The sequence below is a fragment of the Solea senegalensis genome, linkage group LG12 (genome assembly GCF_019176455.1).
Source record: "Solea senegalensis isolate Sse05_10M linkage group LG12, IFAPA_SoseM_1, whole genome shotgun sequence".
Classification (NCBI taxonomy): Eukaryota; Metazoa; Chordata; class Actinopteri; order Pleuronectiformes; family Soleidae; genus Solea; species Solea senegalensis.
The window spans coordinates 676475-695492 of record NC_058032.1 but is presented as its reverse complement, the minus strand read 5'-3'; the positions used below and the strand labels follow the sequence as shown (position 1 = coordinate 695492).

At 40.1% G+C, this 19018-nt stretch overlaps 2 protein-coding genes and 2 long non-coding RNA genes across 5 annotated transcripts; 1 reads left to right on the top strand and 3 right to left on the bottom strand.

Moving 5' to 3' along the window:
- Positions 1 to 1142: 1142 nt before the first annotated feature.
- Positions 1143 to 7784, top strand: LOC122778116. 2 transcript variants are annotated; one of them, XR_006361395.1, is made up of 4 exons: positions 1143 to 1533; positions 1630 to 1732; positions 4383 to 7731; positions 7769 to 7784. It is a non-coding gene; the product is annotated as an uncharacterized LOC122778116 (long non-coding RNA). The 2 variants fall into 2 exon arrangements; XR_006361396.1 differs by having other exon boundaries at positions 4383 to 4630; positions 5161 to 7781.
- Positions 1566 to 4455, bottom strand: LOC122778118. Its single transcript, XR_006361397.1, has 2 exons — positions 4393 to 4455; positions 1566 to 1739 (listed from the first exon to the last, which is right to left on the bottom strand). It is a non-coding gene; the product is annotated as an uncharacterized LOC122778118 (long non-coding RNA).
- Positions 7785 to 10025: 2241 nt separating the features above from the next.
- LOC122778748 (parkin coregulated gene protein homolog) lies at positions 10026 to 10724 on the bottom strand. The gene has a single exon (XM_044040845.1). The coding sequence runs from the start codon at positions 10722 to 10724 to the stop codon at positions 10026 to 10028; it is 699 nt and encodes a 232-aa protein (XP_043896780.1).
- A 1077-nt stretch (positions 10725 to 11801) lies between these two features.
- On the bottom strand, positions 11802 to 12300 carry LOC122778226 (dynein regulatory complex protein 8-like). The gene has a single exon (XM_044039869.1). It carries the CDS (start codon positions 12291 to 12293, stop codon positions 11802 to 11804), a length of 492 nt encoding a protein of 163 aa, XP_043895804.1. The 5' UTR covers positions 12294 to 12300.
- Between the last annotated feature and the right edge of the window lie 6718 nt (positions 12301 to 19018).

Here is a 19018-nt window from a genome sequence, read left to right as displayed (position 1 = left end):
GTTTACTCTCTGTTTACTTTACTGTCTGTTTACTCTCTGTTTACTTTACTGTCTGTTTACTCTCTGTTTACTTTACTGTCTGTTTACTCTCTGTTTACTTTACTGTCTGTTTACTCTCTGTTTACTTTACTGTCTGTTTACTCTGTTTACTTTACTGTCTGTTTTACTCTCTGTTTACTTTACTGTCTGTTTACTCTCTGTTTACTTTACTGTCTGTTTACTCTCTTTACTTTACTGTCTGTTTACTCTCTGTTTACTTTACTGTCTGTTTTTCTCTGTTTACTCTGTCTGTTTTACTCTCTGTTTACTCTCTGTTGTTTACTGTCTGTTTACTTTTACTGTCTGTTTACTCTGTTTATGTTTGCTCTGTTTACTCTCCGTTTACTTTACTGTCTGTTTACTCTCTGTTCACTTTACTGTCTGTTTACTCTCTGTTTACTTTACTGTCTGTTTACTCTCTGTTCACTTTACTGTCTATTTTACTCTGTTTTACTTTACTGTCTGTTTACTCTCTGTTCACTTTACTGTCTGTTTACTCTCTTTCACTTTACTGTCTGTTTTCTGTTTACTCTGTCTGTACTCTCTGTTCACTTTACTGTCTGTTTACTCTCTGTTCACTTTACTGTCTGTTTTACTCTCTGTTTACTTTACTGTCTGTTTACTCTGTTTACTTTACTGTATGTTTACTACTCTGTTCTGTTTACTTTACTGTCTGTTTACTCTGTTTTACTTTACTGTCTGTTTTACTCTGTTTACTTTACTGTCTGTTTACTCTGTTTACTTTACTGTCTGTTTACTCTCTGTTCACTTTACTGTCTGTTTACTCTCTGTTCACTTTACTGTCTGTTTACTCTCTGTTTACTTACTGTCTGTTTACTCTGTTTACTTTACTGTCCGTTTACTTTACTGTATGTTTACTCTCTGTTCACTTTACTGTCTGTTTACTCTATTTACTTTACTGTCCATTTACTCTGTTTACTGTATGTTTACTCTCTGTTCACTTTACTGTCTGTTTACTCTGTTTACTTTACTGTCCGTTTACCGTCTGTTTACTCTCCGTTTACTCTCCGTTTCCGTTTACTCTCCGTTTACTTTACTCTCCGTTTACTCTCCGTTTACTTTTACTGCCCGTTTACTTTACTGTCCGTTTACTGTCCGTTTACTTTACTGCCCGTTTACTTTACTGTCCGTTTACCCTCCGTTTACCCTCCGTTTACTGTCTGTTGTGATGATTTAGTTACATTAGTTTACATGTGCGCTCAAAGTAGAATATAGTTTGCGTTATTTTACTGCAGCACATGTTCTGTTGTGGTTTGTTTTCATGTTCTGATTTCTGAACTGTTTATTTGAATTATAACATAGGTGACGATTGATTTGAATAAACCTTGTTTTACAGGTCCATTGCAGAGTTTGAGTGTTTCCATAACCACGTCCTGATGTTTGCTAGGAAGCGTTTTAGCTTCAGTCCTGCGGTGAATGAAGCTGGAATTGTACTGACTACAATGACCACAGAAGGTGTGATGGATCCACAGAGTATGTTAAAATCAATATAAATGACTCATTGGTTTTCTTTGTTCTCTGTATTTTGGTTCATAATCTGATTTCAACTCTTCTTGTATGGCATCAAAGAGGAGAAGGATGTCTTCAGGACGTGGACTGAGAGCAGACGACCCACGTCACCTCAGAGTTCACCTCCATCCACCTCAGAGCTCCTGGAGACACGAGTCAGCAGGTAAAACCTTTAAAATGCACAAGTAAATGATTGTAACTCTTATCAAAAGACATCAGTGCTTTCCAAAGTGTGTGTTAGTTGTAATTCAAGTGTTGAATTGAGATTTGATTTTTCAAATCTGGTGTTTTTATTAGCAGTGAAAAATCAAACCCTGTCTCATCTGACAAGACAAATTTTATTTTAAAACAAGAAGCATGTTTTAAAACAAGTTTTTTTCTCAGCATGTCCTTGTTCAAAATGTAATAAATGTGTAATCAGTTTGTTTGCTCTCTTGAGACTCGTCCGTATAACTGTCTGTAAAAGAATAATAAAGCTGTTTTTGATTCATCTGGATCAATTTCTTTTTATAGCAGCTTCTTTGTGTATATTGTTATTCTAATGCATGTAATCAGAATATTTGTAGTATGAAGTGAAATTTTGGTAGAAAAGCACCACCGTATAAAACTTTATTCTAAAACATAAATACAAAACTATAATAATATGTATAAATGTTCTAGTGGAAAGTGTGAAAGAAGAGGATTAATAGATAATTATTAAATACAAGTGATGGCAATTGCTTGTGTTTAAAATACAATTTAGAATTGAATAAGTCTGTATTATTAGGATTGACAGAAAGTGAGGGAATAAACAACCATACAAATAACACGTTAGTCTACAACATTTTAAATTCTCCAAAATAAAGTTACAGAATAATTTGTTGTAAGATCCTAATGAACATGTCAGTGACATGCTTTGGTCAAAATACCATAAGGATGAAACATCATAGTAGTTCAATAACCCTGCGAAACCCTTTCACAACGCTCAGTTTTTCGTGCATGGTCCCTTTATATGCAAATGAGACACAGGCAAACACACACCCACTTCTTCCAGGGGGTTTCTGATTTGTCCTCTTTACAGCGCTTTACAGCTCTATTCCTCTCCCCCTCTCTCCACTAGTTCTGACTATATCAACATGGCAGCGTGAGCAGAAAACAGCGAGAGTGCCGTCACAGGAAGAGACGTCCTACATAAGGATCGAGCCGAACACTGTCCAACTGTAAATCAGTTAAAAACACTAAAGGACAGCCAGCGGTGTGCGGCGAGCTGAATAAACTGTGAAGTGGTGCGAACACACGTTTGCTGTGCAGCCACCAACAGCACACTTGTCCCTCCGCGTTGACATAATACCGCTCTTCCTCCCTCGCCTGCACTCTCGTAGGAACAAGGTGGAGCTAAGGTGGAGCTCTCCAAGTAAACTTACTGGTGGGGCGGTAACATTCGTGGTGAAATGCGCATGCTGCCGTCATAAGCGCAGGGAATTCAACATTGCGTGTTTTATCGTCTATACTTACACTAAGGGGGACCACGAAAACATGACTGAGTATTCTTTTTCCACACTTTGGCGACTGGTAGGGCCTCCAGAGTCCCAAATATAAGTATTGAAATAGTTAAAAAGTTGATTTTGCATAATATGTCCCCTTTAAGTTTTAGTATGAAAGCTGCGCACTCAAAGCATACATGACAAACAAGTATCCGTGTTTTAAAGGCGCTAGACTGAGACACAGGGCAGACCTGCGTCATCTGGTCCTGAGACTCACTAATCAAATAACTCTGACTTCAAACCAGCACTGCTTTCCAAACAGTTCACCAGATTATGACTAAATCAATGACGTGCGTCTGAAACAGCAGACGAATCAAAACCACAACTAAGAACAAACTCGGTCGCTATCAGATCTGAGAGCATGAACAGTGGCAGAGTATCTTATTACTTTCACAAATACAATGCAGACACACATTGTGACCAAATACACACAAAGTAAGTAAAGCGTGCACTTGCTCTGCAGACATGAAATCTAATGATATCATAATTGAATTGCTTTATTTTCAATATAAAAACATTCATAAAAAAACCTTCTGATCTCATCAGGATAATAAACTTCACTATAGTGTGAATGAAACTCTCACAAACAAGGCTTTTTCTTTTCTTTAATTTTAAAGAGTTATTTTTCAAAGCTTAAGATGTTTTTGCAGTTCAAAGAAAAATAAAATAATGTCTTAATATAGTTGATATTTGTCATTCTGGAGCTCTACAGAGCTTGTCCATCAAATCTTATTATGATGTCCACTACTTTTAAAGAGACAGTAAAGGTTTTATGAGGCAGTGCTGGAACCATGAAGCAGCCAAGTAACTTTAGTAACCCGGCAAATGAAAGGATGGAGCGGAGTGACTGTTTGTTTTACTGATAACATTTTAGATTTGAACATTTTCACATTATTGCATGTTTTGTTTTGAAACAAGGTTTTTCAGCATTCAAAGGACATATTACAATATGTAGGGATAATATAGTATATTAATACTATGATATGTGTAGTTTTCCATTGTAACCAACAGCAGTATTAACAAAATACTTAATTTAGTATTTTATATCATTTCTGTTACTTAAAACTTTGTGAACTTGCTTTTACTTATTTCCCATTATTTTAAGAATTGTTTTTCAACTTGTAATTTCAGCAGATTTTATGATGCTGTTTAGGAAGGGAGTGTTTTTATTATTTGGATGGATGTGTGACATCATCACCCCACAGAGAAAACTGCTCACTGTTTGGGTTTTAGCAGCAATCAGTGCGGTCAGATCTCACAGTGAGGAGCTCCACATGTGTCTGTTTGCAGAGAGACCTACTCAACATGGAGAATCATTACAGCGTCAGAGGCACAGACGTGGTCAGGGACAGAAGGCTGAGGTCCAGGCTGAGGTCCAGGCTGAGGTCCAGGCTGAGGTCCAGGCTGAGGTCCAGGGCTCACAATTCAGTCCTGAAACAAACACTGAAGAATCAATCTGGCAAAGGAGTGAGTGTGTGAGGAGCTGGCGTTTATAAGGAGGGCTGATTGCAGGAGATGAGGAGCAGCTGTAATCACAGGTGAGTCGTGTTGGCTTGATGAGGAGGTGTGTCTTGGCAGGTAGAGTGGGTGGAGTCAGGTGAGTGGAAACTGCTTAACTGTGACATTTGTGTCACATTATTTTACAACTTCAACAAACACTGAGCGAAACAAACATGTGGAACTATTAATGAAGAAAGACGTGACATAAATCACATGAAGCTGTGAGTAACTGTAAGATGTAACGACAGAGCGACTCATCACTGACACACACTCACTGATAGAGCGCCAAGACGCACACACACTCAAACACACACAAAAACACAATCTGCCAAGTTTGCCAAATGTAGAATTGCAGATTCAGTAATAGCGAGCAGGTCTTCCTGCTGCATTCACTCTCTGTTTCACTTTCACTTCCTTGAGTGTCTCTGTGAGGATTGTGAAGTCTACCTCTAACTACATATCCACTCTTATATTCAGCTTCTGTGCTTGTAATCTTGGTTTGTATTCACTGCTCATCCTCGTAATCTCTCTGACGTTTGTGTTCCTCTTTCTTCTCTATGACACAAAGACAAGGCCCAGTTTATGTCTTCATCTCCCAGGACAAATTAAGTCCCACCTGACCCAAAGCTCTAGATACGAGGATCTGAGACAGACAGGTGTGTGCGCGTGTGTGTGTGTGTGTGTCTGTGTGTGTTAAATAGCAGGGTTCATAGACCATTGGTCCTCAGTTGACTCTTGGCTTGAACCTGTTCTGGAAATTCATCACTGACCTCACTGTTAACGTGAGATGGACAGAGAAATAACGTCTTACATTTAACATAAGACAAGGACACACTATTATCACTGCTTATACATGCTGTTGCCGTGTCGACATAATAAGAAGCAAGCACTGCAGCAGCGCTTTAATTTTATATTCAAAAGTAATAGTATGAAAGCTGCTTGCAAAGCACTTTCCTGCTTTAAACTGCAATGAACAATAGTAGTAGTGGGTAGTATTTGAATTAAGGGCACAATTATGTTATGTAGAGTGCCATAAAAATGGGCCACAGAGCTTCATGTTTTAATAAGAAGCAGAAGACTGCAAACAGTGTGTTGTGGTTTATGTTATTAGTAAAGACTGGGGTTACTGTGAACCTCATAACTTTCATTTTAAAATTTAAAGTATGTAATGAATGTAACTGCCCAACAGTCAAGATGGTGCACACAGGTTCCATAACACGTTTGTGTCCAGTATAATTATCAAAACTGTGTCTAAGCACAGTCTTTATAACCCTAACCCTATGCATTAGTCTCCTAAAGATGGAAACTCAAATCTGTGACAAATCCAATTATAAATATATATATATATATTTATGAAACTTGTGTAAAAAACACACTAAAGTTGGGACAGTCTGCAATATCAGTTATATAATGCTGTTCTGAAAGGTTCACTGCTAACAGGTGAGGATATGGAAATTGTGTAGAAATAAGCATCCACCAAAGATTTAGCCTTTGCAAGCAGGGACGGGTCTAAGACACCAAGTTCTGTCTGTCACCATGTACAATTCACAATATTGTGAGAAGGTTCAGGAAGTCAGGGGAAATGTTGGTGCATAGAGGCTCCAAGGATGAAAACTGCGACAGAATATTTGTGAACATCAAAACCTCAGGTGGTATTATGATGTGAGAAATATGATAAGATATGAGAAAAAGCTCCTGTGATGGACATAGCCAAATGGTCTTGGGAATCATTGACACTTATCACACCTGAAACTGTATTAACCAGAGCCAAAGCCATCCCTCACAGCAATGCTGTCAAGTTCTCATGTGAGATGGAATCAAAGACAGTGGAAACATTCCAGCTCGATTTGAGATGCAGAGGATTATACTGCAGCGACGGAGGCTCCTTTCACAACTTTTACCAGAAACTCCAACACTGGCAATTTCAACAGGACAATGTCAGACTATAGTCCCTAAATGTTATCAGTGCTAAGCAGTGCATCAGAAATGCACAACAGCACATAACATAATTTCATAACATATTTTGTTTTTCTTCTTTGTCTCAAGGGTGGTTGTACTTGGTCACATGACCATTATTTCATACAACATGGTGAAAAGCAGCTTGAATTTAAAAATACTGTTAAATTTTGATTAAACAGTATTATGATTCTGTTGCCTGTTTAGTTACTTGTTCATCTCTATGTTTTATGGAGCAATTCTCATGCAGAACCTAAACATGTTAAAAATGCATGAAAAGCACATGGAAGAAGCCATGAGGAGTTTATAACTGGATCACCTGAGGGTCATGCTCAGGTTGCATCTGCTGCTAATAAGCAACCTAACCTGGGAGCTGCTGAGAGGAGCAGTTTCACTCTCACTCTACTCTCATATTTAAATGAACTAAATAAACAGAAAACACTGCATTATCAGCACCAGTAAAGGCTTGGCTCACCACCTCCTGTCGTCTGTAGGTCATTTCATCTGTGGAGATCCATTCATTGCTCCTTATCCCACTCTATGCCAGACGTCCATGCATCTCTTTTTAAGGCTTCTCACAGAGGAAGGGGAAGAGACCAAAGTTTGCTTCTTTTTTGGCAAGAAATAACTCAGTGGCAGCTTTGGATGACAGCTTGAGACACCCCTGTATTTTGAGCTCAGTCCTGTTTCCTATTATTCACCAGCAGCTGTTTGCAGTTCTTGCTGCCACTGGATGAGCCAGGTCCCTTCAAGCAAGGCTATTTCTTGAGTGAGGCAGAAATGGGCATCCTCTGGGTCAGCCTTGTATTTGTAGATTTCGTCAGAATTCAGACCATAACTGAGACAAGCATCCAGTGATTTTGGTATGTCAGTTTTTCAATTTCGTTCTCCATCTTGAGCAGACACTCTCGCCCTGCACTCAGCTTAGCTGTTATTTTCACTATTTTTCCATTCCACCTGTTAGCAGACTCATTCTGCAAGATAACTGTTGTGAATGCTATGAAGGTTGTGAAGGCTGTGAAAGTTGTGGAGGTTGTGAAGGTTGTAAAGGTTGTGAAGGTTGTGAAGGCTGTGAAGGCTGTGAAGGTTGTAAGGTTGTGAAGGTTGTGAAGGTTGTAAGGTTGTGAATGCTGTGAAGGTTGTGAAGGATGTAAAGGTTGTGAAGGCTGTGAAGGCTGTGAAGGTTGTGAAAGGTTGTGAAGGTTGTGAAGGCTGTGAAGGTTGTGAATGCTGTGAAGGTTGTGAAAGGATGTGTGGTTGTAAGGTTGTGAATGCTGTGAAGGTTGTGAAGGCTGTGAAGGTTGTGAAGAATGCTGTGAAGGTTGTGAATGCTGTGAAGGTTGTGAGCTGTAAAGGTTGTGAAGGCATTGAAGGTTGTGAAGGTTGTAAAGGTTCTGAATGCTGTGAAGGTTGTGAAGGCTGTAAAGGTTGTGAAGGTTGTAAAAGGTTGTGAAGGCTGTGAAGGTTGTGAATGCTGTGAAGGTTGTAAAGGTTGTAAAAGGTTGTGAAGGCTGTGAAGGTTGTGAACATGTAATGAATGCTGTGAGGTTGTGAAGGCTGTGAAGGTTGTAGAAGGCTGTGAAGGCTGTGAAGGTTGTGAATGCTGTGAAGGTTGTGAAGGATGTGAAGGCTGTAAAGGTTGTGAAGGCCGTGAAGGTTGTGAAAGGTTGTAAAGGTTGTGAATGCTGTGAAGGTTGTGAAGGCTGTAAGGTTGTGAAGGTTGTAAAGGTTGTGAAGGCTGTGAAGGTTGAATGCTGTGAAGGTTGTAAAGGTTGTAAAGGTTGTGAAGGCTGTGAAGGTTGTGAACATGTAATGAATGCTGTGAAGGTTGTGAATGCTGTGAAGGTTGTAAAGGTTGTGAAGGTTATGAAGGCTGTGAAGAATGTGAAGGCTGTGAAGGTTGTGGACATGTGAACATGTGATGAATGCATGCACAGGTCTCAGATGAGATGGAAGTGAAAGAGCTTGGTCTGGTAATCACTTCAATTATCACTTATATCACACAAAAACAAAACAATTTGTTTGGTTTATAAGAATGAGTCCTTTATTTGAACAATAACCACCCAAACACCCTCTGAACAGTCATGTCAATAATATAATAATGTACAGACAACCATGCAAATGTTTAATAAATGAAATTCTGTCAAAAGTTTTTTATGCGGCTATCTTATTTTCATTGTTACTTTTGCCATTCTCTCCAGGTTCTCTGGCTTCTTCCCACAGTCCAAAAACATGCAATGTGGGGATTAGGTAAATTGAACACTCTAAATTGACCATTGGAGTGAGTGTGAGAGTGATTGGTTGTTTGTCTCTATCTGTGTGTGGCCCTGCGATGGACTGACGAACTGTCCAGGGTGTACCCCGCCTATCGCCCGATGTAGCTGAGATTGGCACAGCACCCCCCGTGACCCTCTGGTGGAGGATATAGTGGTAGATAATGACTGACTGACTGACTGACTGACTTTTTCCACCTCCAAGCTGAAGTTTATTCACAGTACGTGAGAGGGTTTCTCAATAAAGGAAACCTTTGAAAGTATTCAATCTAAGTTCAAGGTCAACTGTTACCGCACAGGAATTGTTTATTTCCCACATTTGTTCACCTGTTCTCTGTGGAAGAGAGGAGGGCTATTTCTTTCCACCAGTTTAGTCCCAATCTCAACGATGATCATTTGATTATATGCAGATTTTGCACTCATGTCAATGGGTTTAACTCATACTACATGTGTATGTAATGTCTTGAATAAACCTGGCATAATAGACCCTTTTTTTTTACAGCAGATGTTTGTTGTAATAGTCGGACAAACTTGGGTTTAAGCAGTGACATTAGTCAGGGTTCTCCAGGTCTAAGACAGCCAGAATAATCCCTGACTGACGAGCTGATGACTGGTTATCTTGGTAAAGAAGCTTAAAATTACAGTTGAGGTTTTTTGATGTTAGCATGGAATGCTGTTTGTTCTATGGATGATGTGAAGGCAGATTGCTCTGCGTAGTCCAGTCATACAGCTGTCTTGAATTAGCAACCTATCAGCCAATCAGAAAATAGTCTTCCTTGTTGCCGGGTAAAGTCTGAAAATAGGTTTCAGCTGCAAGCATAATTAGGGTTCTCCAGGTCTAAGGCACATGTTTGTGCTGTGTGCCTGCCCCTAGTGGTGGAAACCAGTTTAAGATGTACAATATATTCATGTTTACCTTATTTAATATTCTAATATTATATATATAACATTATGCAAGTGAGAATGGAGGCGTAATCGTTTGTTTTACACCTCACTGTCCCAGTGCTGCTAAAGCTTCATTATTTCCTCCCCCTCTGAATTTGAAAGTTAAGTATCACTGACTCCATTTCCCTTTTGTTGATTCAGCATTCAGGGTGAAAAATGCTTAGTCAAAGTTAAAATATTAACATTAATTATATATTTTAAGAGTTAGAATGTTAAATAGGTAGAACCTACCTTGTACCCAAGGTAACTGTAACCCACCTTACTTGGTCATGCAGGACTGGTAGGTGGGCACCACGTGTTTGATGTTTATGAAGGCGTCCTCTCCTCCGTAACGCTCCATCTTCTCCAGAGTCTCCTGAACCAGGTCCCCAATGTTCTGTCCCTTCCTCTGGCTGTAGTCAATAGCATCACCAATGCAGATGTTCTTATTCTTATAGTAGTTGAACATGGGGAGAATATTTTTGAAGTATGGCACCAGAGCTTTTCCCACCTTGTCTGTACAAATGATCAGATGCTGCAGGGCTTTAAGCGTTGTGCAGATCACCCGAGGGTCCCGTGTGTTCAGGGCTTTCTTTATGGGGATGATGAGCCAGGGGATGATGGGCAGGATCTTGTCGCCTCCATGTTCCAACAGGTCATGGATCCCTTGGCGGGCAAAGAGCTCGTATGGATGATCAGTCTCACGTAAGCCATCAAAGAACAGAGGCAGGTAGTAGTAGTAGTCCAGCCTCTGGATTTGGCCCATCCATGATATGTTGTTGCGTACACCGCCATGCACCACCATTAATGGCAGGAGTCCATTATCATACGCTTTGCGCAAAGTGGTCGGTCTATACAGGTGTTTCTTAAAAGCCCCAGCAGACGGAGGACCCGCCACCACATACCCCTTCATATAAGACTGCTGACTGAAGCCTTCTGCCAGCTTTGAATTCTCCACAGAAGTCCTATTCAATGACATGACTTTAAATTCAGGATCAAAAGCCACTAATTTGAATTTCTATAAGCACTTATAGGGTGAAACTATTTTTATTGATGACATCATTATTACATCACATGATAAAAGGCACATATTCAGTAGAGTCTAGTAGTTTTTTGGATCGTATGAGGCACCTGCACAGTCAGTGATTTGAACAACTTTGAACTGTAAAGCGTAGCATCTGTGTGGGAGAACTTTAGCAGCATTGCACCTCTCTGAGTGTACAGCCTGCCACAAATCAGGAATAGAATGCAGTAATGCGACATTATAGAAGCCACGTGCTGTAAAGCTCAGCCACTGGCCAACAAAATGACTTATTCTATAAACTCTACATGTAGAAGCTTTTCCAGTAGACGAGAGAAGACCTGAGGGTGTTTGAATAAAAAAAGAAATTTCACACTTTTTCTGTTCCTCATTTGTCAACATTTTACACAATGTTGACAAACAGTTTGGGAGGCGGAGCCTCCATCTCTTAGTTATGCTGCTATAGACCTAGAATTTCCTGTGGTGCACGCACACTCACTCTCTCACACTCAGGGTATGAATATGACTTTATTATATGTCATTAACTTTGTTCTTTCACTCCCTAGTTTGTGTCTCTCTCTCTCTCTCTCTCTAGATCCAGATTGCTATCATACATCATACATATCATCACCATTATTATGATGCTATAATTAAAAGTATCTGCTGCTGCTGCTTATATAAATGACATCATCGTTGTATAAACATGTCATCACTGACTCTAACTGTCCTGTATAAACTTCATCCAGTTGTTGTGTATCTGCTCCTGGTCTCTCTCTTCTGTCTCTACATCTCCCTCTTGTCTTTTCTTTCCCCTCTTTCTGTCCCCCATTTTTCCTTTCACCCTAACCGGTCGAGGCAGATGCTGCCCATCTGTGAGTCTGGTTCTGTCAGAGATTTCTTCCTTTTTTCTCTCCACTGCCCCCTAGTGTTTGCTCATTGTGTGAACTGATGTTGTCTCTGTACAGAGATCTGCGATAATGTGTGTTGTGATTCGACGCTATACAAATAAAATAGAATGTATTTCAACAGTCCAGTTTACATGCCTGGTTCAAAGGTCAATTCACTTATTACGTCTTTGTAATAGATGATCTTCTCTTCATTGTCAGCGAGTGCTGACAGCATTTCTGTCATCTCCTCCTCAGTGAAGGCGTCGCCTTCCTTTGTCATGTACTCTATCATCTCCTCAGAGTCCAGGTATCCTTTCTGTTCTCTGTCCAGAACCTCAAAGGCTTGAAGAAGAACGTCCTCTGAGATCGGAGGAAACTTGTTCTCCTGCAACACTTTGGTCATGGCTGGGAGAAACTTGTCCAGAAAGACAATTCCTGTGTTATTATCTTCTACCTCAGCTTTAAGTTCATCTATGTCTTTCTGAGAAGGGAAGCAACCCAGTGAATACATGATGGTACCAGTGTCCTTGACATCCACTGAACTGTTGTTGTTGGTGTCAAAGACTTGAAAAGCATCTGTAATCTTCTTGTGCAGTAAGTCGTCCTCAGACACCACGGCGTCATCTGCACTCTCTGCCATTTTCGTTCCTTATTCCTTGACTCTATTGGAACAGGAACTGACCTGAGAACAGAAACACCTCTTGCTATGACACTGGGTCAATTTCTTTGAAATAGAATTTTGCCTTTTATGTCATGTGATATAATTACGTATTGAAACATAAAAGGCATTTGTTTTAAAAGAAGTAATGCAATTAGTGATGGCGAGATGACATGCATAAACCCCCCTGCTGGTTATAGACTGTAACTGTGTGTGATCCTCGACTGAAGCCACAGACAAAACCAAATTAAAAGGGTTTCATAACATTTATACAAAACTGACAGAAACGTAAACAAATACTGATAAATGAAAACTTTGTGCAGATGGATTTGTGAGGTGTGAAGAGGAAGCAGTTTACAAACCCAACACAACACTTCTCAAACCAAAGGATACATCCCTGTACTGTCTGTGAATCTGCAGAGCATGTTTTCTTCAACATGAATCTATTGTGTAGTTTAATGTATACACAGTCAGGTTTGACTCAGCCAACCTTTTCACGACTGATAATTATTCCCAGAATCCATCATTTTCAAAGCACGCGGCTTAACGAGAGACGAGTGTGAGCGCCCTCATGTGAATCCTCTGAAGTGATGAATGTTTCTTTTATGGTTCCGTTGACGCCAGGGAATGATTTTGCCAATGCAGCACATCAAATACACAGGAGCAGGAAGTCATTAGGCAGCTGTGCAGGGTCCAAGTTGAAAGGTCAGAGGTCAAAAGGCAATACAACTGAAATCATGAAAGCATGAATGTGCTTTGCTGGCTAGTTGATATTTGAAAAGCCACAGAAGCTAAGAAGAAAAAACGTATTATTCTGCCTTCTTTAAATGAGCAACTGCCAAACTCAGAACAAGGCCATCATTTGTCTAAGAGTGTGCTTCATTATATCTTTGTTGAACATGAACCGGACTGAACTCAACCATGCGGTCCACCATGCGGTCCACCATGCGGTCAATGTAGCAGAGGAAGTAAATACCATCAGGCATCGTTTCAGTTCTCTGAGCTCTGAACTGTCTTCAACTTGACTCATCACTGACTCCACAAACTCCATCCTTGGTGGTCTCACCTGATCCTCCTCTCTTTACTGACTGTCTTTAGCAGAAGCAGCTTGTTTAGCAATATGTCTGAAGTATTTCTACCACACTGTGTATTCACTGGTGCACACAGAGAGTCACCTACCAAGTTTGAAGGTCAGATGGAACCCTAACCCAGTTCCTTAACTTAAAAGTCACACGATAATAATTAACATCGCTACTTTATTGACTCAATTCATCTCAACATGATTGTTGGTTTCATGTGGTTTCTACACTCTATACACTTACACCTCACTTTAGAACATAAAACATCACATTTAAATCCACTCACTGTTGATTGACAGCTGAGCATTTTGGACTTAAGGTGACTCAGCATAACACGACACATCAAAGCAACACACACACACACACTCTTAACCAGTTCCTCACAAAAAATGAGGTTCTGCCTCATTAGGACCAGGTTTTGGTCTCCATGAGGACGACTGGTGCTAGAAGTTAGAATCCTACACAATATACTTGCATTTCAATATTTAGCTAAATTTGTTATTGATATTTGTCTCCTAGGATGTATTGTTGTTTTGTTCCTGTATGTTGCTGCTTTATTTATTTGAAGACTTACATATTTCACACAATAACAATGCAGCAAAGCTGAAAATCTCTGCTGTGGCTTTTATACCCATATCTCTGTCAAACAATGCAACACTTCACAGATAAACGATCGTTTATTTCTATAAAACACAACAGAAGCAGTGAAATCATCAGCACCGCGGGGAGGAACAGACATTTAGAATGTCTCTCCTCTCCTTCTCTCCTTCACTCCTTCTCTCCTTCTCTTAGCATGTACCTTCAGATCGTGTGTGTTATGATCTGCTGCGACACAAATAACATTGAACTGAATTGACTGAACAACTCAAGTTTTTCATCAATGATGAAAAAACTAAGTCAAAAGACTGAACTCACGTGAAACGCACAGTAATAATATATATTTGACTTTGTGAGAAATGTGGGTTGAATGAATAAAGGAACCACGTAAATGCATGAATGCTTTTCACTCCTTAACCCAGACTTGAGTTAATATTATATTGAACTGAACCTTTACTGTCGTCATAAAATACACTTTATGGAATTTTCCATCCACCTGTTTAATGTTCAATTTGCACATAAAATACCTTTAGAAACTTCAAACCCAAGAAACTCCAGTGGGACCTGGAGACACATGAAGCAGGTGTCAAAGATGAACGGATGAAACTGATGCTGGATTCAACCTGTCACTGAGTTCACTGTAAACTTTGAATCCATTCAGATCAACAGATCAATCCCAAACCCTGACAGACTGAACATCTCTGATCCTCACAGAAAGATGACATGAATGGAATGACTGAGGCTAAGTGTGGACACAATGATCCGTGTTATAAAATCCTCATTATCTCTCTTTTGTTTGGAATCCTACTTCCTGTTTCAGATGAGGACACGTGAACCTGGTTTCAGACAGATCACATGATCAGTGACCATGTTGATGAGAGAAACGGTTCAAAGGTTTAAAGGCCATCTTTGTCTTCTTCATCTTCTGACACTATTTCCTGTTATAACCCATGTGTTTGCAGCTGGTCAGTCATCATCACACACGTCTCAAAAGGTAAACATGTTTGATGATTCAGATTTCTGTGTCCTGCAGACTCTGACTGTGTCCCCAGCTTCAGTTTGCTCTTTCCTGCAGAGAGGTGTGGCAGGATGCCCTGGGGCAGCTGGGGGCAGGGCTATAGAGTACATAAACCTGGTCCAGATTATCCTGCCTGCCATGTGCTGGAACGCTGAGAATTCTTGTGATTTATTTGTACGACAATTTTGGATTAGCAAATTTCCCATCTTCTACCGCTTTATCTGCCACATGAGGGTTGCCGTGGAAACTGTGCCAGTCTCAGCTGACATAGGGCGATAGGCGGGGTTCACCCGGGACAGGTCACCTGTCCATCACAGGGACACATGGAGACAAACCACCACCCACTATCACACTCACACCTATGAACGTCCAATTTACCTAATCCCCAGATTAGCAAATCTAATTCTGAAAATGGTGCACCCCTCCCCCTCCCTCTGGCAAGGGAGGGGGAGAAACCATCAAAACTGCAAATCATTTTTTTAATTAAGACACTTCAAAAAAATGCTCCAGTCACATTGATTCTACTGAGACAAGCTTGTGTTAGCTTCCATCTTAGCCACCAGATTAACTAGCACCTCTGTTGTCCAGATGTCTGCTTTTCACATGATGCTGTTCATTTGTACCACGCTCACTCTATTGTTTATTGTTTGCCTCCATCTTTCTGCCCGGTGATTTAGAAAAGAAGAAATAATTAGATTGTGGGTAAAACATGAGTGTTTGTCCATATGCTTTGTGTCATTTCATCAGAGGGAGATTCTGAAAATGTTAAAATAACTTAAGACTGTAAAATGTGAGAGTGATAGTATTTAATAATACATGATCATCATCATCATCAGGGCAAGCAAACAAAATGGCTGCCACTGTGGATGTTGGTTGTTTGATGCATTATTGTGGTCATTCATACAGTGACAGTCACATGACCACTGCATTCGCGCTATTTGGCAAGAAACAAATGACTGCTCACATTTCCATCTCATGAAAAAGCCGATTATAAACCACGCCTCCTTCATCAACCCTTCATCGGGCTGTCTGACAGTGAACAGGTGCGTATTCAGATGTATGAAGACAGGAGTAAGATTTCCTTCTATCTCTATCACTTAACACTGTAACACTCAAACTATTCCTTTAGCCTGAAGCCAAACGAGACTCAGCCTGGGACCAAGAGGAAGATTTGATTGTGTTGCCCCGGCACTCTGTCTCATTACAGCCTGGAAGACATTCTGGCTCAGACACACACTGGATTTATCAGAAGGTGAAGCCTGCAGGTGAGCGGGAGCTTTACATTTCACTACCGTCATTACACTTTATGTGGATGAAAAGAGAAATCCAGACGAGCTTCACTCACGTGTCAACAGTGCTCCCGACATCACTGACCAAACTATCTGAACTACACAGGCAGGAAACGTGCTCTTAAAGACATAGTCCAGGTTTCTGAAAGTGTCTAAGGTTCCTGACAAATAGTCACTGGTGACTGTTGTGAGCTCATCCCTTTAGTAAAATGCAGTTTTATTCTCAGGGAAGAAATGGCTGCCAGGAAAAGTCCAGAGTGTAAGAAACAGTGACATCTACTGGTGAGAGTGACTGCTCAGGAAACTACTGAGGTCTTTGCTCAAGACAAAGGATGTCGTTATTATCCACTTCTGCTTGTGCTGGTTTGTCCATGCGAGCTTCTGTAGAAACATAATGACCATAAAGAAATCCTTTTCTAAGACAGTTTTAAAAAGCTCGGCTGCTTCCATCAGTAAATCCAAATGTGTGTTGCAGTGTGTGTAAAAACCCATCACACACATTTACATAAATACACAAACGTCGTGAATGAGGCAGCAGTGGACCAGCAGCTCCTGTGTCCACACAAGCTGAGAATGTTGATATTATTAATGGACATTGGTCTGGAAGAGTGAGCAGTTTACAAACTATGGTTCCCAAAGCAAACGTACAGAGATGTCAAACTTGACCCAGGACACAAGTGGAAAAACATGAGACTAACTTGTGACTTGGTGAATTTCTCCTCTCCAAACATCATTCTTCTGAGCTATTTCTGACACTCAGCCCCAGCGTGATGCTACTGTCATAAGTATATGTCAAAGCCATTACCACAGCAGTCCTTCAATCACGTCTTTGTGCAGCACATCAACCACCTCAGCTCCAGAACTCCACATTCTGTTCTCTCAGTTTGACACTTTGTCCTCATGCACAGAGAAACACGTGAAAACAGCAGAAACATGGATCTGCTTAAATTCACACTTCATTGGCTGAAACAGCCGTAGATATAATTACAAATACGTCTCTCTAGCATTTGAATATCACAGCAAATCATTTGATTTCATCTTGTTTTGTTGAACTTTATGCTCTTGAACAATGAATCCATCGGGACAGAGATGACCTTTACAAGGAGGGAAATAAAGATGGCCGCTGGGCTGATAGCATATGCTCAAAGCAGTTTTCACAAAAAGATGTTTCAGCTGCACAAATGTGATAATATGCAATACAAACTTAGATTGTGCATGAATAATTCAGCACAATGTATACTCTAGTGACAGTAAGCTGTTTGTGCAGTGACATGAAGGTGCACAATTATATATATATATATATAAAAACCTGCTTATTCTTCCCAGTTTTCATTCATTCATTCGTTCATTCATTTATTATTGTTGCTAATTATTCTTCACTCACTGTTTTTCACATTGTAAATCTATGCTCTGTGTTTTTCTTCATAGCTGATTTTCATGACTGATCTACGAGCACTTGAATTACCCACTGGAGAAAAATAAAGATATGAATGTATTAACTGACAGTCAGACTCTTTTTCCTAATGATGTATTGAAAGAGAAAAAGTGCAATGCTTGAAAGCCTTGCTTATGAGAGTGTTATGTTTGTATCAGCCCCTGGTTTGTAAAGCCTCCAGGTTTGGTTAGGTTTGACCTGCACCATCCTGCTTTGTTAAACTGGAAGAGAGCACCTTTGGACAAGAGGGTAGAGAAACTGTCTTACTTCATAAAGAGATGCATATAAATAGACTGTAGAACTCAAACCACATCCATCTATTTCTCTGACATCATCTATGCTAACAACAACAACAACAGCTCTGAGACACTGTTCTCAACATTATTGTCAGACCTCGGACTCTCTTCCATTCAACTGCATTCTGTGGCTCTTGTTCTTTTTCACTCTCACATCAGTAACATCAGCTCAAGACAAAAAAACAACCTCGAGACAAAAAAGAGGAAAATGCAAAATCATTTGCTTCAACTGTATAAACACACCTGAGTTAAAATACTCAAAATGTTTCAAATCAAACTGAAAAGTTGACTTTTCTCGTTTTCATAAACAAAAATGTTTTTACTGATGTTTTTTTGTACATTTTGTAATACTGTACGTTTGTAGTCCTGTGATTGGCTGGAGGGTGACGTTTAAGTTCAGTCAGAGACGTGCAACAGTCGAGGAAAATGCACCAAATGAAGCTGTCAGGGGTTTGGGATGGAAACCAGAATCAGCTTCAGTCGCTCTGTCTGTGTCCGTGTGGAAAACGAGTCTCACATTTCATTCACTACTGTGTGATGTCACATATTTATACACAGGGAATGTTCATTCATTCATTTCCTCTTTCTTTTTGCATGAGTAACTTATAGAGATGCTTCGTTTACGTAAGAACATGAAAAACAGAAGATGAAGAAATCAAAGGTAATTCATGGAATCATGTGATTGTTGCAGCTCCAGTCGTCTTTTTACAACAAATACAAATATATTATTTCCATGTTGTCACTTCATTGTTCACTATGTCTTAATTTATCTGTCACTTTTTTGGGCGTTAAGTGTCTACATTCACTCTCTGACAACATAAACATGTGTCAGTGAGATAAGAGGCCTTTTCTGCCTCCTAGTGGAGTCCAGGGTAAAAATAGATAGATAAAAAGACTGAGAGTCAGAGAGGGTTCGTCACTGTAGCAACACAAAAGCATCAGTGACACATCCCAGCTCTGCAGGTGCAGATTCATCACAGTCCTTTTGCTGCT

Excerpts from the sequence above, each read along its gene's own strand:
- LOC122778226 (XM_044039869.1), bottom strand. The coding sequence starts at position 12,293 with ATGGCAGAGAGTGCAGATGACGCCGTGGTGTCTGAGGACGACTTACTG.
- LOC122778748 (XM_044040845.1), bottom strand. The coding sequence starts at position 10,724 with ATGTCATTGAATAGGACTTCTGTGGAGAATTCAAAGCTGGCAGAAGGC.